The 21,232-nt window shown below is 34.0% G+C and overlaps 2 protein-coding genes across 2 annotated transcripts; one reads left to right on the top strand and one right to left on the bottom strand.

The window, feature by feature from the left end:
* Positions 1 to 1,559: 1,559 nt before the first annotated feature.
* On the bottom strand, positions 1,560 to 17,987 carry LOC126893019 (membrane-associated tyrosine- and threonine-specific cdc2-inhibitory kinase-like). Its single transcript, XM_050662958.1, has 4 exons — positions 17,969 to 17,987; positions 16,387 to 16,907; positions 4,905 to 5,013; positions 1,560 to 1,714 (listed from the first exon to the last, which is right to left on the bottom strand). The coding sequence occupies exons 1-4, from the start codon at positions 17,985 to 17,987 to the stop codon at positions 1,560 to 1,562; spliced, it is 804 nt and encodes a 267-aa protein (XP_050518915.1).
* A 1,026-nt stretch (positions 17,988 to 19,013) lies between these two features.
* LOC126893018 (52 kDa repressor of the inhibitor of the protein kinase-like) lies at positions 19,014 to 20,816 on the top strand. The gene is made up of 3 exons (XM_050662957.1): positions 19,014 to 19,057; positions 19,347 to 19,815; positions 19,903 to 20,816. The coding sequence occupies exons 1-3, from the start codon at positions 19,014 to 19,016 to the stop codon at positions 20,710 to 20,712; spliced, it is 1,323 nt and encodes a 440-aa protein (XP_050518914.1). The 3' UTR covers positions 20,713 to 20,816.
* The last annotated feature ends 416 nt before the right edge of the window (positions 20,817 to 21,232 follow it).

Genomic DNA, 21,232 nt, shown 5'->3' with positions numbered 1-21,232 from the left:
ACCAATTAGTTCGGATTATCGACGCTCTACTGTAGTTACATCCAAAAAATAAATTTGAAACTATAATAATTGTGCCAGTTCTCATATTTATGTCACTGCATCGCATATTCCATTTGAAGAAATTTGCGATACATTTTTAGAAATTTTTATGGTTTTAAGTTATTTTTCGGGTGTAACTACAATGATATTAGTCAAAAAATTATGTTGCCTCGCAGATTTAAAATGCGGTTATCTCGAAAACGGTTGAGTTTAGCGAGATGAATGTAGTATACCTTTTTACGTAAATATATTAAAAAAATAAAAGTTTTGATCCAAAAAGTACGTAGAGTGGGCAATAAAAAAAATTAAACCTATTAAATGAGTGCTGAAAGCGTATGGGGCGCCCTCTGGGTAATACATCATTTTTGGTGGCGAATTTAGATTTCTTGTCCCAAAAAACCCCCGCTTACCAAATTTCGTGTTATTATCCCATGCATGTTAGGAAATATTCAAGAATAAATCAAATAACAGTTTAACTTTGACACCCTGTAGTTCGGTTATTATCAACTTTCATACTCAGTTAAGTTAGCTTAAATCGACCTATTTTAACCTCAGGAATCTAAGGTTAAGCTATGGCCCATTCTTTACTAAACACCCTGTATACTCATGTTTTTATAATGAAACTAAATATAGGATCCGAATTTTATAATATATAATATTATTATTATTATTTTATAATATTATTATTGATTGGGTTCGGTGTGGTTTCAACCCTTTGAGGTTGATTTGTTAATTTTTTTCAAAACATATAATGCGACACATGTTTTTTGATAAAACTAAGTATAGATTCCGAATTTTATATTATTGGTTGGGCTCGGGGTGGTTTCAACCCTTTGGGGTTGATTTTTTCTGTTTTTTTTTTTAATGTTTTTATACTAAAACTAAATCGTGTAGATTCCTAAGTTTTAATTATTGGGGTGGTTTGGCGGTATTGACTAGGTTTGGGTTCATTTCAACCCTATAAATATTTATTTATTCAATTTTTGTTTTTAATAAAATGTGATACATATTTTTATGGTAAAACTAAGTGTAGGCTCCAAATTTTCTATGATTGTCTCGATTTGCGAGTTTTTCAAAAAATACAGTTTTCAACCCCCTACTAGGTTGAAACCACCCCGAAGGCAGACAATCAGCAAATTTGGAATCGCTATTTAGTTTTAGTAAGTATACTAAAAAACTTAGTAAAGGAAAAAGTGAAAAGAAGTAGAGGAAGACCGAGAGAGACATGGAACGAAGTGATGGCGAGTATTCTTGACAAAAAATGAATATCCTGGAACAAAGCTAAGGCTATGGCACAGGGCAGGAAGCAATGGAAGAATCAATATCAATAAAAGAATTAATATTAAAATTAAACTCACCAGGCTTCCGGATTGAACCGCATCGTTGGTTTCCAGGCCGAGTTTTCGACGTCTTGTCTGACGTCATCTTCAGGGCTTCCGGTGTCTCAGTTGCCTGAGGCTCCAGACACTACACTTACTACTCACTACTCACTACTCACTACTTCACTACTCACTACTTCACTACTCACTGCAGTATGGCAGTCTACACGTCAGTCTTATCTCAGCTTCTCTTAGTTCTGGCAAATCCAGAATGTCTTGTGGTGAAGGCCTGTCAGCAGGTTCCGGTAACCTCATCCATTCGATTGTGTTGGTCAATGCGTCACACATTTCTAGAACTAAAAAGGAACTAAACAAATTTAATATCTGATGATTGTACTCTAGCTTTTAGATCATTCAGAACTTTTTATAAAAAATAACTTTTTTTCATAAAATTAACAAAAAAAGTTTCCCCTAGTGTCTATTTAGTTCTGCACCATATGGAAAACTTTTTTATTTTTTGTTTTTTGGAAAAAGTTATTCCTTATAAAATAGTATGTGATTGATTTAAAACCTAGAATGCAATCATCAGATATTAAATTTTTTATGCCTATATGCGGTTTGTCAAATAATAATTTTATGTTCATATTTTTTGGACACACCTCGTATATGGCTTAAAAAATTGAATATTTGATGATTGTGCTTTATGTTTTAGATCATGCAGAAATTTTTATAAAAAATAACTTTTTTTCATAAAACTAAAAATAAAAAAGTTTCCCATATGGTGCAGACTTAATTAGACACAATTATTATTTAGGTGTATAAAATTAGTCCAGAGAAATAAGGATTTTTCTCAGTGACACTCAAAGATCAAGGTAGCTGACTACTTTTTTAGTTATTGTCGACCTATATAAAGAAAACCTACCTGTTACCTGCTTAGAGTTCGCGTCCGTTTTTTAATTATTAACAATTTAATGCAAAAAACGCGATTTTTTCGATATATTGCACCTCATTCAAAAGCTAAATAGTTCACATAAAATTACAAAATCTGATTTTCTAGAACATTCAAAAAGCTTCAAAATGCCGATTTTTGAATGTTAAAATGTCTATTTGTTGCTTCGCAAATTGGAAAATAAGTGAAAATTTTGAAAACTCTGCATTTTCAAGTTTTTTACACGTTCTAAAAATTAAATTTTGTAATTTTGTGTCAACTATTTAGCTTTTTAATGAGTGCAAAAAATCGAAAAAAATTGCGTTTTTTGCACTAAATTGTTAATAATTAATAAACGGACCAAAACTTTAGGTAGGATACAGGTAGGTTTTCATCCTATAGGTCAGGGGTCACCAATTAGCGGACCACGGTCCGCATCCGGACCGTAACTGTAGGCTAGTTTTGTGCGGACCGCGATTAAATTTAGAATATAGTGTTTTGCAATTTTGAAAATGTTTGGCCACGAAATTGTGTACTATGTTTGGCTCAACTTATTTGTGCGAAGCAGCTTTTTCAATAATGAACTTTATTAAAAATCTCAGCTAACAGATGAATATCTCAACTCCCTACTGAGAATCAGTTGCACTAAACTCATTCCAAACTTCAGACAGGTTGTACATTTCTTTAAACAAATTAAAAATTACCTTTTTGCTCCAAAAATTGCATTTTAGGTTTTTGGGTAATTATAAACTAAAAAGGTCTGTTGTTATTTTTCTCAAATATTGATAGTTTTCGAGTTATAAGGGATCTAAAATCAGAAAAATGCGAAAATACGCATACGCATTTTCGAGGATTGAAAACTCAAAGGGGTCATATACGTTTCTCGAGCTTAAAAAGTAGTCTAAATGTAATGATAAATTGTACGAAAACTATTGGGCTAATTGATTTCATTTTTTTTTTATTTTAAAGGTGGACTCTTAAGGAGCATAAAACATATGTTAAAAGTTAAAAAATAATTAAAAACATGGCGGCTGCGTCCAGTGGCGTAGAACGTGTTTTTTTTTTCAGGCCAAACGGTGGGCGTGATTCAGCTCATAATATTTATCTGAAACAAAAATTGTTTATTTGTTATCATTTTTTAGAGTAATAGTTCTCGTGTAACGAGAGGAATTTAAGAAAAAAAAAAGATTACGGAAATGGTCGAAATTTAAAAAAAAGTCGTAATTTTCACCAAAAAATAGTGTCTTTTTTTTATTGCTATTCGAAAATGGTTAAATTTAATCAAAAAAGCTCTCGTTACACGATAGTGAATCTAATTTAGAATATGTATGCCAAAAATGAAGTTAATCGGACGAACGGTTAAGCAGTTATCATGCCCACCGTTTGACCTGAAAAAAAAACACGTTCTACGCCACTGGACGCAGCCGCCATGTTTTTAATTATTTTTTAACTTTTAACATATGTTTTATGTCCACCTTTAAAATTAAAAAAAAATGAAATCAATTAGCCCAGTAGTTTTCGTACAATTTATCATTACATTTAGACTACTTTTTAAGCTCGAGAAACGTATATGACCCCTTGTATAAATTATTAGTGTTCCGGTTGACAAGTGCCTAAATCCTAAATTAAAGCTTCTACATTCAACTTCAAGATTCTAACGAGTAATCGGGGCTTATTTCAATATAGACCGACACGCACCCTATTAGTGTGACGCGCCGCCGCGGCGGCTTAAGAGTCGAGTGGACGCGCATAATTAACAATTAAAAACAATGATCTAAATTGAAATAGGCTCCGATTACTCATCAGAATCTTGAAACTAAATGTTTAAACTTCAATTTAGGTAGGTATAATAATAATAATATCGTACGGCATTTTTGCCGGGGAGATCCTTTCGGACAGTTCCGGCGCCATTTACATCTTTAACCCTGTTTCAGGTAACTAGTGCCGATATACACTAGCCCAGGGGGACCGACGGCTTAACGTGCTCTCCGAGGCACGGTGAGACGGCTCGTGTCATTATTGGAAATGAAAATGGTTACTCCACGGTCACTCAAGCCGCACGCGTCATTTAGGTAGGTACTTGATGACCATAAAAATAATAATAGTTTTTAAGCTTCGAAAAAGCTTATTTTCGCATTTTTCAGATTTTAAATCGCTTAAAACTCGAAATCTATCTACGTTTGAGAAAAATTACGTTTAAGATGACCCCAAAAATGCTAAAAACATATTTTTGTTGGCAAAAAAGGTGATGTTTTGAATTTGTTAAAAAAAATGTTAAACAATTTCTGTCCAAAAATTTCGCCCGGCATCCTTCCGATTTGTTTAAAAGAGATATTTTTTAACAAGAATCCGCAAATAAACCGAATCAGAAGTACCAGACACAGGTAGCATCTATCCGGACCCCGCAAGTGTCATAGGTTTGCGAAATGGACCCTCAGGGAACATAATTGGTGACCCCTGCTATGGGTCTACAATAACTAAAAAAGTAGTCAGCTACCTGGATATTTCAGTGTCCCGAAAATGGTCTATTTATTGCTTATTTTCCTGGAGTATATAAAAATATATCCAACTAGATGGCCATTTTTGCTTATTTGCTAAGTGTAGTAATCAATACTTACGGGGATTAGCAGTTGTTGCGTTGAGCACTATTTTTGCCATAACATCACCAAGGCAAAGAATGTCGTATCTGTGAAGACGAAGCCGACGACGACGTCTTGTTCTCTGAGTCTAAAAAAATCTAATATTGAACTTTTTTTAAAATATGGTTGGTACAGTATAGATCCTGATGCACGTCATCTGCATCATAGCAAGTGACATGATATCAACACGACATATGTAAAATACAAAGAGATGTCAGACAGGGTTGTATACTGTCCCCGCTGTTATTCAATTTATATTCAGATAGAATATTAAAAGAAGCGCTGCATAATTTGGAATGGGGTGTGAAAGTTAATGGATTCTGATAAATACAATAAGATATGCAGATGATACAGTTATTTTAATTGATGAGATGAATGGACTACAATGCCTTTTAAATGCCATTGATACAGTGGGAAGAAAGTTTGGCCTAAACAAAAACTGTTCAAAAATAAATTATATGGTGTTTAGCAGTTTGGCACATCAAGATTCACGGTTTGTTGATGGTCATATAATTAAAGAGTGCACAGTTTTAAATATCTTGGTTGCCATATTACTGAACAACTATATCCAGATAAAGAGATAAAATGTAGAAGCGAGATAGCCTGCACAACATTTTTAAAAATGAGGTAATTCTTCTGTAATGATAACTTGCAACTTCAACTTCGAAAGCGCATGATTAAATGTTACATTTGGTCAGTTCTCATATACGGTGTCGAAGCATGGACATTAAAAAAATCCACCATTAATCGTTTGGAGGCCTTTGAAATGTGGCTGCACAGACGAACACTAAACGTACCATGGACGGCAATGCTGACAAATGTGGCAGTACTTAAAAGAGCAAATGCTGCTCGCGATGATAACGTCAAATATAAAAAGATTGCCCATTTTGGACACGTAGTAAGGGGAGATCGATACAATATTCTTCAACTTATTATGATGGGTAAAATCGAAGGACGCAGAGGAGTTGGTAGAAAACAGGCCTCTTGGTTAAAGAATATCAGGGAGTGGACAGGCATAAAGAAAGCAGACCAACTATTTAGAATCGCTCGAGACAGAGACAGTAGTTTCGCCATGTTAATCGCCAACATTAAGGGGACTTGATAGGACACGTTAAGAAGAAATACAGTAAGTTATGTTTTTATAAGTTATGTCAGCTCAGTGGGACTAGCGGCTGACCGCACTTTACTTCGCCGTGATGAATGCGAGTTCAAGCCCCAGCCAGGTCAACGGAAAAACAAAAAAGGCTAATGCATCAGTATAAAATTCTAATATGAATCTGACGCTTAGACTGGAATATGCGGGCGTCTAATCGGCCTATGAGGGAGCAGTACGACAGGAGATAAGGGCTTGCGGCTCGGTGACACTACCCCATAAATCCCTACCGGAAGGGTGTTGACGCCTAAATACCGCCATATATACAGAGTGTTTCATTGGGAAATGGAAATACTTTAATGGTGAATAGAGGTCACCGAGGCGGTTCTAGATATACATACTACGTTTTTGCTCAAATCAAAGGTCACCAAATATGGTTTGTAGCGATTTTCAGCGAAACGGTAAGTTTTATCATAAAATTAGTTTTAACAAAAAATGTAGATTAGATAATTATCTATAAAAAATATATTAATACTTTTTTCCTAAGAACCACCGTTTTTGAGATACAACGATTCAAAGAGTTGAAAGAGTTCTAATCGTCTTAATATGTATTAGTACACCACGTATACAGGGTGAGGCAAATAAAGGGCCTATTAGAAATATCTCGAGAACTAAAGGCAACAGAATCATGAAAATTGGAATAAAGGGGTTTTGAAGGACGATCTATTAAATGAAAATATTTTTATCTCTTTGCAACTTCCGGTTATACCGGAAGTTGCTTACAACTTCGTTTTTTTAAATGGGACACCCTGTATATTTTTACATTTTTGGATTCTCTTCGATGTCTTCTTTCTTAAAATATGAGGTTTTGTAATATTATACAGGATATTTTAAAAGATAATTACGTTTTTTTATTAATTTCGTAGCAAAATTAACACCCTGTAGAATTGTAGTAGTTTGACATCTAAAACTCTACTTACGTTTAAAGGATTTTTAATATACTCTACTATTGTTAAGAATCATTAGTATTGCAAAAGTTTTAATTTTAGTATACAGGGTTGGTCGAAACTCGGAATGAGTATTTTCTGAGTTTTCTTAAATGGAACACCCGGTATTTTAGTATTGTAATGAAATGATATTTTATGGTACTTTTTTATTTCTTAAGCATTCCCTATACCTAACTGCTTTAATTTGTGCTTAATTGTTAATCGCACCAACAATCTTAACTACGTAGGTATTTTGATAGCTAAACTATTATTGGTAATTTTAAGGACCAGTCTGGATTAATATGTATTTATTTCTGAAAAATGATTTGGGATTGAGTGTTTTCACGGCTAACCTAATAAAATTTTACGTATTTTTTGGTACAATTAATGTTTAGTTTGAATCACCAATAACTCACAAATTAAAGCAGTTAGGTATAGGGAACGCTTAAGAAATAAAAAAGTACTATAAAATATCATTTCAATACAATACAAAAATACAGGGTGTTCCATTTAAGAAAACTCAGAAAATACTCATTCCGAGTTTCGACCAACCCTGTATACTAAAATTAAAAATTTAGCTATACTAATGATTCTTAACAATAGTAGAGTATATTAAAAATCATGTGAACTTAAGTAGAGTTTTAGATGTCAAACTACCAAAAATTCTACAGGGTGTGAATATTGCTAGAAAATTAATAAAAAACGTAATTATCTTTTAAAATACTCTGTATAATATTACAAAACCTCATATTTTAAGAAAGAAGACATCGAAGAGAATCCAAAAATGTAAAAATATATAGGGTGTCCCATTTAAAAAAACGAAGTTATATGCAACTTCCGGTATAACCGGAAGTTGCAAAGAGATGAAAATATTTTCATTTAATAGATCATCCTTCAAAACTCCTTTATTCCAATTTTCATGATTCTGTTGCCTTTAGTTCTCGAGATATTTCTAATAGGCCAGTTATCTGCCTCACCCTATATACACCACTGAAGCTGTAATACAAGTAAACATAATATTCTATCGGCCAACTTACCTTATAAAACACATAATCATATAAGATATTATACATGTGATAATGTTTCTATTATACAGCTTGCGGTCTACCGAGGGATGCAATGTATAAGCTGTATTATTACAGTGCCAACAAAAAAATCTTTTTAAAGTGAATGTAACGCGAAAATAATAAGAATTATTATTTCAGTTTTACGGCTAATTCCCAACAAAAATAGTAAATTGATATGACAAAGTATTAACTTATAATAATTCTTCTTACTTATGCATCTTATTCAATTTTTAAAGGTGGGTTTTGTCGTAATTAACACGTTCTATCGGTACATACGTCGGCTAATCTAATCATTCTACCTATTCTTTTCTCAGAAGGCTTTGAACATAATAATGAAAGCCAACTTTCTAGGCAATATGTTTATTGCTTAGTACTAATAAACATTTCAATATATAATAAACTTTATGTAAATTTAGTTTGTTTACTATTTGCAAATTACACCGCAATCTTCCTGGGGGGCGAAATCCTTCAGGTAGATGACACCCTCGAGGTATTAATTAGTCTTGAGTACTACTTCGGAGTGGAAATACGTGTTAAACCAATATTTTTAACCTATTTCATGTTATTTTCATTGTTATAACAAAAATGTCAGAATATTGTTTTATTTGTGATAAAATTTTAAGTGAAGGCGAAATTGTTGCCGTTGAACGTGGTATAAAAACATTAATCAATGCAAGTACTGAAAGAGCTGTAGAATTTTTAGAATTTCTTAAAGAACAAAAATCTGTGACCATACATGTGGTGTGAAGTTTAAAAAAAAAACTTAATTCAATATGCATGTTTCTTTAAAAATACTCGAAATAAAAAACAAGTGCAGTTATCTTGTCTTCCTCCAACCTCAGCGGCTGCTCATCATTATTTTCGGGTATATTACCAAGTTCAAGTGTGGCTTGGTTATCAGCTAGATCCAAAAGACTGGGGATGGAAATTAGTCGATAGTTTATTAGAACCAATTCAAACTTTACTCCCACCTACGCCGGAAAAACTCCTGAACACAATTTTTGCAGCTGTAAAAAGGGATGTAGCGCTAAATGTGGTTGAAAAAAAGTTGGACTGTTTTGTTTGGTAGTATGCACGAATTGTCAAAACCGGTCGTGCTCCAATGTTGAATCACCAATAATTGAGGATTCATTTGATTCTATCGAGGAGCCATGCGATGTGTCATTATTGGAGCAATTTACTTGCACCCAGGATGAAGAAGAAGAACAAGAAGAAACAGAAGAACTAGGAGGTGAAGAAGAAGAAGAACAAGGAGAAGACTAAGAAGTACCTATTAGAAAATTATTAACCAGTTGGAGAAATTTCCCTTTTTTTTAATTTATACCGCTTTTTATAACTTTAATCATTTTTAACCCTTGCCAATATCAATTAATTATTCAATAACTTCCAATTAAATAGAATCATAACAGATCCGTGGAATAGGCATACTGGGAAACCACGTTAAAAAACGCGCTAAGTATTACACTACCTCAAAGGTAGTGTGGAAACGTGTGCGCATATTATGACGATTATAATTTTTTGTATCTCAAAAACGGTGGCTCTTAGAAAAAAAAGTATAAAGACATTTTTTATAGATAGTTATCTAGTCTACAATTTTTGTTAGAACTAATTTTATGATAAAACTTACCGTTTCGCTGAAAATCGCTAAAAACTATATTTGGTGCCCTTTAACCCCGCATAAATTCTTTAGCTCGGGTCGGATTTATGAGGACTTTTTAGATTTCATTTATGATGGTATTTTGAACAATCCTGCCAATCTTCAGCTTGATGGTAATTTTTGTAACCTCGGATGTGTAAGTTGACCGGAGTAACAGATGTCTATATGATTTGTCGAGGTAGATAATTCACAGAATTTTACAGATGTTAGTTCCTTTGAAAATAAAAATGTAACACATTAGATTTTAATAATAGATAAATACACGCTATTCTTATCAGGCCTAGAAAAAAAATAGCTTAGATTGACCGGATAATATGTAGAAATGATAATATTTCTAGACTATGATCATCAACTTTAATTTTACATGTAGGTATGGCCACAGTTTGATGCAAACAGATTACTCGAGATTACTGAATATGTGGAGCAGCAATGACAGAACAACAGTGGCGTAGCTGACGGGCCCGCGAGGGGCCCCTTAAAGCCTTCAAGCTTAATACTTCTACTTTCTATAAATTAGGGACCAAAACATATTTTCCTAATAAGCATCAAAATAGGGATGTTGTTCTGAAGCTATTTTCTTGTGGCATTTTTACAATTTTAAATATTTATAATGGGAAATAAGCCACAATATTATTAAAAAATGATTTTTATTAACGTTTCGACGCCCAAATCGGGTGCCGTTGTCAAAATACAAAATACTATTAACATAAACAAAAATGTTGTTGCTTAGTAAAAAAATTCTTCTAATAATTTATTTAATTTGACTCATTTATATCGGCAATTCAGATACATATGATACATTTTAAAGTAGAAGACTTTAAAATGATATTGCCAAAATTAACGAAGGATCCAACGAAAACACTGGGAAACAAAATCTATAGAACTTTATTCAAATTTAAAAATGATCTAACATACTATCAAAGAAAATTAATGACACCTCATTACAGTAAGTCACCACATTTTTATGGAGTGCCGAAAATTCATAAAGCGAACATACCACTTAGACCCATTTGTAGTACCATCAGTTCTCCTTGTAGTGAACTATCAAAATTTTTATTAAACATTATAAAACCATTTGCTAATAATGATGACACATTTATAAAAAATACAAAACATTTTATAAACAAATTATCAACTATTGAGTTTAATCCAAATAATATTTTAGTAAGTTTTGACATAAACAGTTTATTTACAAATGTGCCATTAGATAAAACTTTAAACATAATCAAAACGAAATTAGAGAATGATGATACATTGACAACTAGGACAAAACTAAATGTATCAGCTATAATGGAGTTATTGACATTATGTACTAATAATACCTATTTTCAACTAAATAATGAATTTTATAAACAAAATTTTGGTCTAGCAATGGGCTCCTCTTTATCTCCATTATTGGCTAATATATTTATGGAGGATTTTGAAACTAATATCATTTCTAAGTAAAATTTAAAACCCACTGTATGGTGGAGATATGTAGATGATGTGTTTTCAATATGGCCTCATAGATCAGAATTGTTGGATACATTCCTGAATATTATAAACGATCAAGAAGAGACAATAAAATTTACAATGGAAAAGGAATATAATAACACCCTGCCTTTCTTCGATGTTTTAGTCTCAAAGAAGGATACTGGATATGAGTTTCAAGTGTATAGAAAACCAACACATACCAACAGATATCTCAATTACAAATCAAATCACAACATCAACGGTAAAAAGGGAATCATAAAATCCTTATATGATAGAGCCAAAATTACTTGTTCTAACGAAAATTCAATTTTTGAAGAAAAACAATTCTTAACATCTGTTTTATTAAAAAATGATTATCCTTTATCGTTTATAAATAAGGAATTGTCAAGATTGGATCGAATGGAATAGAACAACATAGAACGGGATCCTACAACATTCACAAGAAGTAATACGAGGAAAATATCAATACCATACATAAAAGGACTATCCGAGAAACTTAAAACAATAGGAAATAAATTCAACATTTCAACAACATTCAAAACAACCAACACATTGAGATCTATTCTATCTAAAACTGAACCTAACAATGAACAAGAAAGGACAAAGAATTGAATTTATAAAATACCTTGTGAATGCGAACAGTTTTATATAGGTGAAACATCAAGACCATTAAACGTTAGAATAAGTGAACATCAATCTCATATTAAAAATAGAGAATTTGATAGATCTCAAATATGTCAACACGCATGGGATAATGAACATAGAGTTCAGTGGAGAGATTCAAGTATAGTCCTGAAAGAAACGGATAGTAAAAAGAAAAAAATCAAAGAAGCGGCTCTAATTATGCTAAACGAAACCAATTGTGTCGCAAATTCCTCGGTGGAATGCAGTAGGATGTGGATACCCATACTGAAAGAGGAAGTCGATAGAAAGAAAATACCACAATTAGTAAGTCAATAGTCGAGTTAGTACATATTTTATATTTTAGTATTACTTATATATCCATGTATTATTGATATTATTTATAATTTAAACAAAATTATAGTAAAGTCAGAGTTTGGTATTAATTTTGAGAGTAAATTAAATGTAAGACCAAATATTTACGATGTCGGGATAGTATCACGAGGTTTTTCCTGGTTTTCCCTCGTGATTTACTATGAGATCTCTAACGCGAGAATTATAATGTCACCGTTGCATGTGGTTGTCTTTTTAAAGACAGATCACATGCTATGATTTTTTTTGTGACGGATATTCTTGAGTTGGGGTTGATTTCATGTAATCGAATGAACTATCTTTCAGTAAAGTCGTCCCAGGAACGCAACTCATAAATATTGGCAATATCATTTTAAAGTCTTCTACTTTAAAATGTATCATATGTATCTGAATTGCCGATATAAATGAGTCAAATTAAATAAATTATTAGAAGAATTTTTTTACTAAGCAACAACATTTTTGTTTATGTTAATAGTATTTTGTATTTTGACAACGGCACCCGATTTGGGCGTCGAAACGTTAATAAAAATCATTTTTTAATAATATTGTGGCTTATTTCCCATTATAAATATTTAAAATCAAAATAGGGAATTTGGAAGGAAGTAATGAAGCGGGTAATTCACGTAACTCTTACTCTTTCCGGGTTCAATTTAGCGTTTCGTGGAAATGTTGGTGGTTTAGATGAAAGTAAATCCCAAAAAGGTAATTCTTCGTTGGTGGTTCTTTTACTAGCTAAATATATCCTGTTTTAGCTACATTAATCGATAAAAACAATAACTTAAAAATAATTTACTTGAGCCTCCAATTACAAAACGAAGTTATAAATTTGCTACCTCAAGAAACTGAAAACAAATTGATTAATTTAATTAAAAAAAGTTATTTTTATTCAATAATTCTTGATACCACTCAAGATATTTCAAAATACGATCAGCTTAGTTTTATTTTCCGGAATGTAAAAATAACTTGCGATGACAATTGACAATAATTTACCTTACAAAGCAGAAGTTGTTGAAAGTTTTTTGGGATTTACTCGCATATTAGACCAAAGTGCAGAAGGTCTTGTAAATTAAATTTTAAAATTTATCCAAGCAAAGCATCTTTCCGTAGGTACACAACTGCAGAGGAGAGGGGTATGATAGTGCAAGCGTTATGAGTGGTGTATATCCAGGCTTACAAAGGCGCTTAACTGACATTGAAAAAAGAGCTTCATATGTTCATTGTGCATCCCATAATCTGAACCTAGTGTTGAATTATGCCGTTGCTGGTGTACAGTAGTTGGTTTTTTTAGGATATAATTAAAGGAATATGTTTTTTAGTGCAAGTATTAAAAGATGGGATGTACTATGTACTCTTATGACTTTGGATTCATCGCGTTTGCCAACACTAATGCCTGGTTGCACCAACAGATCTTAAGCTTAAGACGTGCTTTAAGCTCCGCTTACGAAACATATCTACGCGTTAAACCATTGTGTCTTAGATCAATTTTCAGCTTGCCACAATGGATTGCCACGTGGATTGTGGATTGCTTAGATAAGAATCGAAAAATATTATGTAACTTAAGTGAGACAATCAGAGCTGGGCTAAGCTGGAGCTTAAGATTTGTTGGTGCAACCAGGCATTAAAAGGTTATGTGAAACCCGGTGGCCATCCAGACATGATGCTGTTATGGCTTTGAGTCGAACTTTCCGACAAATAATGAAATCTTTAACGAACATTTCATTGCTATCTAAAAAAACGATGAAAAATTAGAAGCTAATTCATTATTATTAGAGAGAGGCTCTGTTCGCTTTTAACGTTGTCGCGCAAAGACGACTAGATATGAACCAAGATCTCTATGTCTGCTTTATAGATTATCAAAAGACTTTTGATACAGTACGACATCAGAAACTCATAAACCTTTTAAAAGAGAAGAATGTGGACAGTCGAGATATACGGGTCATTGTCAATCTGTACTGGAATCAAAAAGCAACGGTTAAAATCGAAAATGTCGAGACAGTGGCCATAGAGATCAAGAGAGGTGTTAGACAGGGTTGCGTGTTGTCTCCATTGTTATTCAATCTGTACAGCGAAGCTATTTTTAAGGAAGCAATTTCAGAGGAAGAACAGGGTATATCAATAAACGAAAAAATCTTGAACAACATAAGACTCGCAGACGACACCGCTATTTTTGCAGACAGTCTAGATGCAGTGCAACTATTAGTAAATAGATTATATCAAGTCAGTATGGACTATGGACTACAAATGAACGTTAAGAAAACCAAGTTCATGATTATTTCTAAGCAACATACAGGAGGAAGGTTGGATATCGAGGGAAAACAAGTAGAAAGAGTGAATAACTACAAATATCTGGGAACCTGGGTAAATGAAAACAATGACCAGGGTAGAGAAATCAGGACACGCATTGAAATTGCAAGACAAGCAATTAGAAAAATGAAAAAGATGTTTATTAATCGAGACCTTCGCAGCTGAGGATAAGAGCCTTAAGATGCTACGTGTTCTCGACTTTGTTGTATAGAGTGGAAAGCTGGACACTAAAAGTAGAAAATATAAATAAGTTGGAAGCCTTTGAGATGTGGTGCTATAGAAGGATTTTAAAAATACCATGGATCCAACGAGTTACAAATGCAGAAGTGTTAAGAAGGCTGCAAAAGGATTGCGAGGTGATAAAGAACATCAAAACAAGGAAGCTGGAATATTTAGGCCACATTACCAGAGGTACGAAATATGAGATATTAAGGCTCATAATGCAAGGTAAAATAAAGGGTAAAAGGCAGAAGAAGAATTTCCTGGCTGAGCAACTTAAGAGAGTGGTATAGTTGCAGCTCAGTTGATCTTTTCAGAGCAGCCGCCAATAAGGTACGGATAGCTGTGATGATAGCCAACCTCCGATAGGAGTAGGAACTACAAGAAGAAGAAGCATTATTATTAGAGCATGTTTATGAACAATTTTGAATATGTTTTGTCGTTAACATTACCTTCTATCTAAAATACTTACTTTATTATATTCTAACATCAAAACTTTTGCAATCTGAAACGGCAGAGTTAACAAACGCGCTTCAACTTTTGGAAAAAACTATTGATAATCTTCGAGAAAAGAGAAATTCGTTTTTCGAAACTTTAGCAAAAGCAGCAGAACTAGTAGAATGGTGGGATATTATATCGGAATTTAACAATAAACGGATAAAACGTATAAAAAAATTTACGATGTTCAGCTGCGACGAAAAATAACTTGTAGCAAAAAAGTTTTGAAGTTAATTTTTTCTTACTTACTAATATATTTTAAACTTACTAATAGGTTTGTCGGATTAAGAGACATGTATAATAGGTTTTCATGCCTATTCCCAAAAAAATCTATTAACACTAACTGATGAAGACTTATTAAAGAAAGGCCAAATATTGTCATTTACACATATTGTAGTAATTATACTGTTATTAGTTGTCGTTATTTTATAAAACGGGGCCCACAAAAATTGTCGCGGGGGGCCCCGCAATGTTCAGCTACGCCACTGAGAACAATTACATATTTTAATTTAATTTCTATCCATTAAATAGATCGATGAAGGTCGTTGTCATATCGGATCTTATATTTATACCAAATAATGAGAAATGCGATTCGTGATATGATTACCGGTACTCAAATACAATAGTAATCATAGTAATCAAAATATCCTACTAATACTAATACAAAATATGTACTGAGAAATGCGATTCTCGATATGATTACCGGTCCTCAAATACAAAAGTAACAAAAGTAATCAAAGTAACGAATACTGTAAATGATTACTTTATACAAAAGTAACGATTTGTAACGATTACTCGAAAGTAACTATAATCAACATCACTACCCATGTTTTGTGTTTTGAGATGCTGGCGCTATCGTAATTAAGTTTCGAGGGAGAGAAATTCTTCATTAAAGCAAAAAAATTTAACTGATCTATTCAAAAAATGTCAAGTTTTAAAAGTTTATTACAGTTAAGTACTTAAAATAATATTTTATTGTCATTTTTAGATATTATAAAATAGTGGTTCTTAGAGTAATTGTGTATGTATTTTTCCCAAATCTCTTGCCAAATTCTGTTTCGGGTTACCGAAGTTCGGATTAGCGGGACTCTACTGTACCTCCATTTTACTGAGTCTATTATTCGAAACTTCCCATTACAAACAAAAACCAAAAAATCATTTTTGCACTTACCTTTAGTGTTAGGTCCGACATGAGGTCGAAATCCCCTAGTTTAAAACAAGTGCCCTGTAACAGTATATTGCCAGAGCTTATATCTCTATGAAGAACTTGTTTTGAGTTCAAATGAACTATAGCCTGGCACATGTCATATAAACAATCCCAGAAAAATCTTTCGGGCAACTTGCAACCACTCAACACGAATGATCCGAGGGACATTTGGCATAACTCTAGTAGCAGATAAACCTCATCCCACTCTTTGAGATCATCCCACTGTTCCCACGCCATGATATATTGGACAACATTGGGATGATCTCCAATTCGTTCGTAATAGCTTATCTCAGAATATTTTTCTTCGTCAGTTAATTCATTATTCTCGTTCCTCAATTTCTTAACTGCATATCTTTTGTTAGTGTATCTATGCTCTACTTTAGATACCACACCAAATGCCCCTTCACCTAGAGGTTCAATTGACGTGAAAATTTGGTTCATATAGGACTCGCTCCGAAGTGGATCATAGTACGAATCCAGCCGGACTAAAATAAATACAATATTCAATAAATTAATTTGTATGTATGTATTATTAGATTGAGAACTTTATTTCTTAGCAGATGTCGCTACGATATTCGGGACATTTCGTTCGTTGCAATCCGGGACAGCACGCGTCGAGGTATCCTAGTTCAGTCAGAGAGAAGAGAATTTTTGTTTTTAAGGTACGATTCCGAACAAGACCGCAAACCGCAGACCGCATCGACAGACCTACTGGTTCATATGGTTTCTTATGAGCTTGATGTCGAGTAGAGGCAGTGTCGCCGCTGCACGCAGAACGTCGCCACCGCAGACCGCAGGACTGCACCAGAACCAGTAGTGTCGCCGACCGCAGAGCGACAACACGTATTCTTGCTGTTTCCAAATTGACTGAAAAGTGAAAAGAATTGAATTTCTTGTGAAAATGAGTATTTCAAATGAATAAGAAGAGCAATTAATTAATTGTATAGCAAAATATTCAGTTAAATAATTGATTGATTCGACTGTTACTTGATGGAAGTTCATTTTATCTAACAATAAAACACTGAAAACGTATGTTTTTTATACTTCCGAAACATCTGTAGTCACATAGTTATAATAAATTTTGTGGAGGTATAGAAAACAAACATTTTCAGTGCTTTATTGTTAAATATTCAGTTATTTACGACGCAAGCTTCCTTCAAATTGTCTATTTTTAAATAGAGACCTAGTTGACTTCCTTTTTCTTTTATAATGCAAAAGTAAAAGATCGTCGTCATCTTCTTCTTCCATCAAAAGATATAACATTAATTCATCGTTGTTCATTGCGTCTGACATCCTACTTATGCGACTTTTAATATTATACTATTATAAATTCCCAGGTCCGTGCGCAGGGGGGGGTTTTGGGGGTTCTAACCCCCCCCCCCCCCATCGAGAATTTTTCCACATAATTTTCCACTAGCAATAGTCCTTATTCTACGAAAGTCAAACCGACTTGATAATAAATATCTTGTTGTCAATTTTTGTTTCGACATTCTCAACTTTCTCGATCTTGTGCACGTTTTTTTTTTAATTTTCCCGCCTTTTTTACCTCCTATTATCAGTGTCATTGTGAATTCAACCATCGATAGTATCGATTATGGAGACCTGTAAGAAGGAGTGGAAACGCAAAGCATCGTTTGTGGGCTAACTGATGTTTAAATTTAGTTAATAAAAATATAATATGTAAATTAACTACAGACCGACAGTCTGACTTTTATAAAATTAATGTTAATTTTTGTGAAATATTTTGTCTCAAAAAATGCATTGTTTCGACAGAAAAACTTTCAAGATCCTCCGATTATCACTACCATTTTCAGGTTAAAATGTTAAAATAAAAACCAATAATAGGTAGATAATACACAAATTTTATTTACACCGAACGAAATAACATACAAACGAATATAATCCATGAACGTTATAAATAACATAAAGACAAATCATTATAAAAAAAGTCTATTAACTTCGTTAAGTTCCCTGTTGAATTTTTTAACGGAAGGATAACTCGATATAAATCCCGGTACGAAGAAAGTTCTTTTAGTGTAAGCTTTCTTGGCACTCATATTTAAATAATATTAACCACCAAAACCAGTAATTTTATATTAACTACGAATAATTAATAATTTTCAAAATTTTCACATTCACTCCAATGCAAAACTAGCATCTATCTCTACGCCAACTCCGCCTAGTGACAAACCAAGCAAACAGGCAAAATAGTGTACACAAATTTCAAGGTCGTCCTATCTCGATTCCTCTCCTCTGTGTAGGTCTCCATAGTATCGATACAACTGACTCGAACTGACTAGTCAGCTGTTCGAGCTGTGCGGACATTTGTTGACTGTTTGTTGACATTGATTGATTTTCGATCCTCATATTTTTTACCATGGACATTCGTCGCTTTTTGTGTAAAAAACCGCGGATTGAACACAAAAATGTAAGTATCGAATGCTGTTGATTTCAGTAGAATATCAATCATAGCAAGGATTTGCAGGTTATTGTGCTACAGTTTATAGTATTGATGATACCTTTTGTTTATTGATAGGACGTGGGTGAATGTAATCAAGATAAACTTCCAACGGTTCAAACTCAGGCCGGATATGCAGAAAAAAAAGCATGCAAGCAAGAAACGGAAGCAGGACAGGTATATTTTAATTTATATAATAGGTCATTTCATATCAGAAAATCTATTTGAATTTCTAGGGCGGGCACGATTCACAACTGCAATTAGAACATTGTGAAGGTTTCGTTGATTTTTATTCGGAGCATTATCATTGATACGTTTTTTATTTCAATATGATATTGACTTTTCAGTTATATTTTTAGAAAATTGCTGATAACGAAAAAACAATTTATTTTTATGTCACACTCATTAATTGTTAAAAAACTAACTGGGGTACAAAAAACTGAAAATAATGCATATTTGTTGCTAGTATAAGCACATATTTTCTCGGACAGGGATATGATGGCGCGAGAGCGGTTAGCGGAGAATTCCATGGAGCCCAAGCTGTTGTCAGAGAGCGTTATCCACTCGCGCTCTACTCCCATTGTGCGGCTCACAGCTTTAATTTGGCAGTCAGCTCTGCATGCAATATAACAGCAATCAGAAATTGTTTGGGCACCCTCGAAAGCATTCATACTTTCTTCATCTATCCGAAACGCCAAAATGCTCTTCAAGATGCGATCAATGAAGATGAGACGCTACGTGAAAGTCGGTTGAAGAAATTGAAAAAATTTTGCAAAACCAGATGGGTAGAGCAACACGAGTCTGTCGCAACTTATCTGCACTTACAACCAGCAGTAATTCGCGCTCTTGATGTGATTTCGACCACCTGGAAGGATCCGACGACTTCATCTGGAGCTTTCCAACTTCTTTCAGCAATAAAAACTGCAAATTTCCAGGTAAAATTCAAGACTCACACTAGCACGTTACCAGCTCTCTATTATAAGATGTTTGTATATTCTTCATTCTTTGAATTTAATTTCCAGATCTCCATGCATATTTTGAGCTCAGTACATTCTTTGACTTTGTCTCTCAGTCGAGTACTTCAGTCCGAAAACCAGGATCTTGGCGAGGCTATCGAACTGGCTGATGCTGCGAAACAAGTCCTGCTTGAAAGAAGAGAAAACGCCGAAAAGGACTTCAGAGGAATTTTCAAAACCGTGAGCGAAATCAGCGCAAAATACGACATCGAACTGCGGAAACCAAGGCTCGCGTCAAAACAGACTCAACGCTCCAACGTACAAACTGATTCAGTTCAAGATTATTTTCGCATAACGATTTACATCCCATACATTGATTTGTTTCTGACCCATATACAAGATCGATTTTTGAATCACCGCAAAATTTTATCAAACTTTGCTTGCCTCTTCCCCAACAAAATGAAGAATTTCAATGAAGAATCCTGCGCTCAACTGTTTGAACCATACTCTTCAATTTTGCGGGATGATTCCCGTGACATCTGGGTAGACGAAGTCAAACTTTGGCGTCAACGCATCGCCGGAAAGAACGTTAAAAATTCGCTTGAAGCACTCGATGTGTGCAATGGAGATGCGTTTCCAAATGTACATCAAATGCTTCGCATTTTGGCAGTTCTGTCTGTAACGACAGCAACGAATGAACGCTCCTTTTCAACATTGCGTCGCCTCAAGACTTACCTCAGGTCAACAATGTCTGAAGATCGGCTGAACGGATTAGCTTCGCTCAATATACATCGCGATGTCGAGGTCGATCCGCAAAGAGTTTTGGAGAAGTTTTTTTCTATACCTCGCAGAGTTAATTTATTATATAATAACTGAATATCAAGTCAAGACCAAGACACAATAAAATGTCTTCATTTATAAGAAAAGTTTCTTATTATTTTTTATTAACTTCATAACCTAACATGATACACATATGTCAAACCCCCCCCCCCCCCCCCATAAACGAATTCTGCGCACGGGCCTGTAAATTCCCATCGTGCAATGCTGTTGTCGCTATTATATAGATGCAGTGCAGTTCTGCTCGGAATTGGTCTGACCGCAGACCAGATGCATTGCAGGCGGGCGCCCCTTTTTGGGGGGCGCCAAAATGACCTTTTTTCTGTCTGTGCTATACAAAATACTAATTTAAAAGACACCGAAGGGCGCCTATGCTTCTTTTGCAGGCGGGCGCCTTATACCCTAGCGCCGGTACTGACTGTCGTTGTCGTCTGCGGTTTGCGGTCTGCAGTCTGCAGCCTCTTTCGGAATCGTACCTTTATAACCTGTGTTTTACTGAGTCTGTCGTCCTGAAAGAGCTACCCGTCACGTCACCCTTTTGATTTCGTTTTGCGGCGAA

The sequence above is a fragment of the Diabrotica virgifera genome, chromosome 10 (assembly GCF_917563875.1).
Source record: "Diabrotica virgifera virgifera chromosome 10, PGI_DIABVI_V3a".
Lineage (NCBI taxonomy): Eukaryota > Metazoa > Arthropoda > Insecta > Coleoptera > Chrysomelidae > Diabrotica > Diabrotica virgifera.
The sequence above is the reverse complement of the archived record's forward strand: the minus strand, read 5'-3'. Positions and strand labels throughout refer to the sequence as shown.

What these genes read in the sequence shown, in the direction of transcription:
- LOC126893019 (XM_050662958.1), bottom strand. An exon ending in TGTCGGACCTAACACTAAAG is followed by an intron (nt 5,014 to 16,386) that starts GTAAGTGCAAAA and finishes AGATTTTTTTAG; the next exon opens with ACTCAGAGAACAAGACGTCG. An exon ending in CGCAACAACTGCTAATCCCC is followed by an intron (nt 1,715 to 4,904) that starts GTAAGTATTGAT and finishes GTTCCTTTTTAG; the next exon opens with TTCTAGAAATGTGTGACGCA.
- LOC126893018 (XM_050662957.1), top strand. Translation starts at nt 19,014, where the DNA reads ATGCAGAAAAAAAAGCATGCAAGCAAGAAACGGAAGCAGGACAG. An exon ending in AAGAAACGGAAGCAGGACAG is followed by an intron (nt 19,058 to 19,346) that starts GTATATTTTAAT and finishes ATTTGTTGCTAG; the next exon opens with TATAAGCACATATTTTCTCG. An exon ending in TAAAAACTGCAAATTTCCAG is followed by an intron (nt 19,816 to 19,902) that starts GTAAAATTCAAG and finishes TTTAATTTCCAG; the next exon opens with ATCTCCATGCATATTTTGAG.